Source organism: Microtus ochrogaster, chromosome X, assembly GCF_000317375.1.
Source record: "Microtus ochrogaster isolate Prairie Vole_2 chromosome X, MicOch1.0, whole genome shotgun sequence".
NCBI classification, from domain to species: Eukaryota; Metazoa; Chordata; class Mammalia; order Rodentia; family Cricetidae; genus Microtus; species Microtus ochrogaster.
Window position 1 is genome coordinate 49,100,417 of NC_022026.1, and position 1,654 is coordinate 49,102,070.

Sequence of the window (1,654 nt, forward strand, 5' to 3'; positions counted from 1 at the left end):
TCTTCACTTCCTGCTCGGCTGGCGACTAGACTCCCTTCCTGGTTGTACAGAGGGCTGACGGTGATCTGTAAGTTTTTTCCCCTTTAAATAAATAATACCCTATTAATCATAATTCCAAACTGCTGTGGCATTGTTTGTGACTTACGCCTACAAAGGGGTACATCTTGTCTTTTAGGATTGACTTGAATTATATGACTTTGATGAAAGAATGTACCTTAACTGAGCTGTAGTACCACACACCTTTATCCCAGCACTTGGGAGGCAGAGGCAGAGGCAGGTGAATCTCTGTGACTTTGAGGCCAGCCTGGTCTACAAAATGAGTTCTAGGACAGGCTACAGAGAAACCCTGTCGCGGAAAAAAAAAAGAAAAAAAAGAAAGTATCTTAACAGACAGAAGAGCTTAATAACATACATGGAGTTTCCAAACCCTTTGCTTTGGCCATCACAGAAAGTATGTCCCGAGTAGAGTGGATAGCACTGAAAACATGGCTGTCTTCTGACTTCTTACAAAGCGGGGGCAGGTAGCACTTCAAGGCTGTGCTTTGAAGAAGGTGGTTGATATACTGGTCAAGTTCATCTTGGCTTTCTGCAATTGGACAACCAAGGAAAAGAATCAATACAAACAAGCTGTTGAGTAGACAATATTTAGCTAAATAAATTTGCTCCTCCACTCAAACTAAAAGGAAAAAGCTAGTGACAGGTACATCACATGTGTATATAAATTTATTGTTTGAAAATCTTCATTCTAGACCAAGGAGATCCAGAATGAGACAGTGTTTAAGTCACACCCTCCCAAGGTAAGCAGTAGAATATGAAAACAACATGAAGAATAGCAGCTGAATCCTATCTTTTAATCTTAGAAAAAGCTAAGCCTTATGGAGCTTTCTGTACACTTACAAATGTTATCTAAGTAAAAACTGAGCCAGGTGGTAGTGGTACATGCCTTTAATTCCAGCGCTTGGGAGGCAGAGGCAGGTGGATTTCTGTGAGTTCAAGGACAGTCTGGTCTAAGTAGTGAGTTCTAGGCCAGCCAGGGCTGTTACACAGAGAAACACTGCCTTGAAAAACAAAACAAGAACAAAATAAAACAATAAACAAAGTAAAAATGGGTCGCTTTGACCTGAAACCATATTCAGATTAAGATATGCTATATACGTGTGGGGTTTCACCATTCATATCTAATCAAAACTAGGTCATTCCTACCATTCCTTTAAAAAATCAAGCAATGTGTTTCTCCTTTAAGAATCTATTTTATAAGGCTGGTGGTGCAGCTCAGCAGTACAGGCATGCATGAAGCTTTGGGTTCACTCTCAGGGCAGTATTTAGTTTAAATAGCTCTGAAAACCCACTTAAGGAGCACCAGGAACAGCTGGTGCAAATGAACTCACAAGAGGTCTGAGGTGCAAATGAACCATTTTAAAAAATAAATAATAAAAAGAGGAGCAGTGAGATGGCTCAGTGGGTAGTGGCGCCTGCTGCCAAGCTTGACAACCATAGCTCAATCCTCAGAATCCACATGGTAGAGCAGGTGAATCAATTCCAAAAGTTATCCTTAACCTCTACAGATATGTTATATATGTCATGGTATATCAGAGAGAGAGAGAGAGAGAGAGAGAGAGAGAGAGAGAGAGAGAGAGAGAGAGAGAGAGAGAGA

General features: G+C 40.7%; 1 protein-coding gene across 4 annotated transcripts in view; it reads right to left on the reverse strand.

The window, feature by feature from the left end:
• The window catches only part of Phka2 (phosphorylase kinase regulatory subunit alpha 2), an 89,978-nt gene that overhangs the window by 30,445 nt on the left and 57,879 nt on the right, over positions 1 to 1,654 (reverse strand). For all 4 annotated transcript variants that reach the window (XM_026784856.1, XM_026784855.1, XM_026784854.1 and 1 more), the window contains exon 20: positions 413 to 586. In XM_026784856.1, the coding sequence (XP_026640657.1) occupies positions 413 to 586 (174 nt within the window). The remainder of the gene's footprint in view (positions 1 to 412; positions 587 to 1,654) is intronic.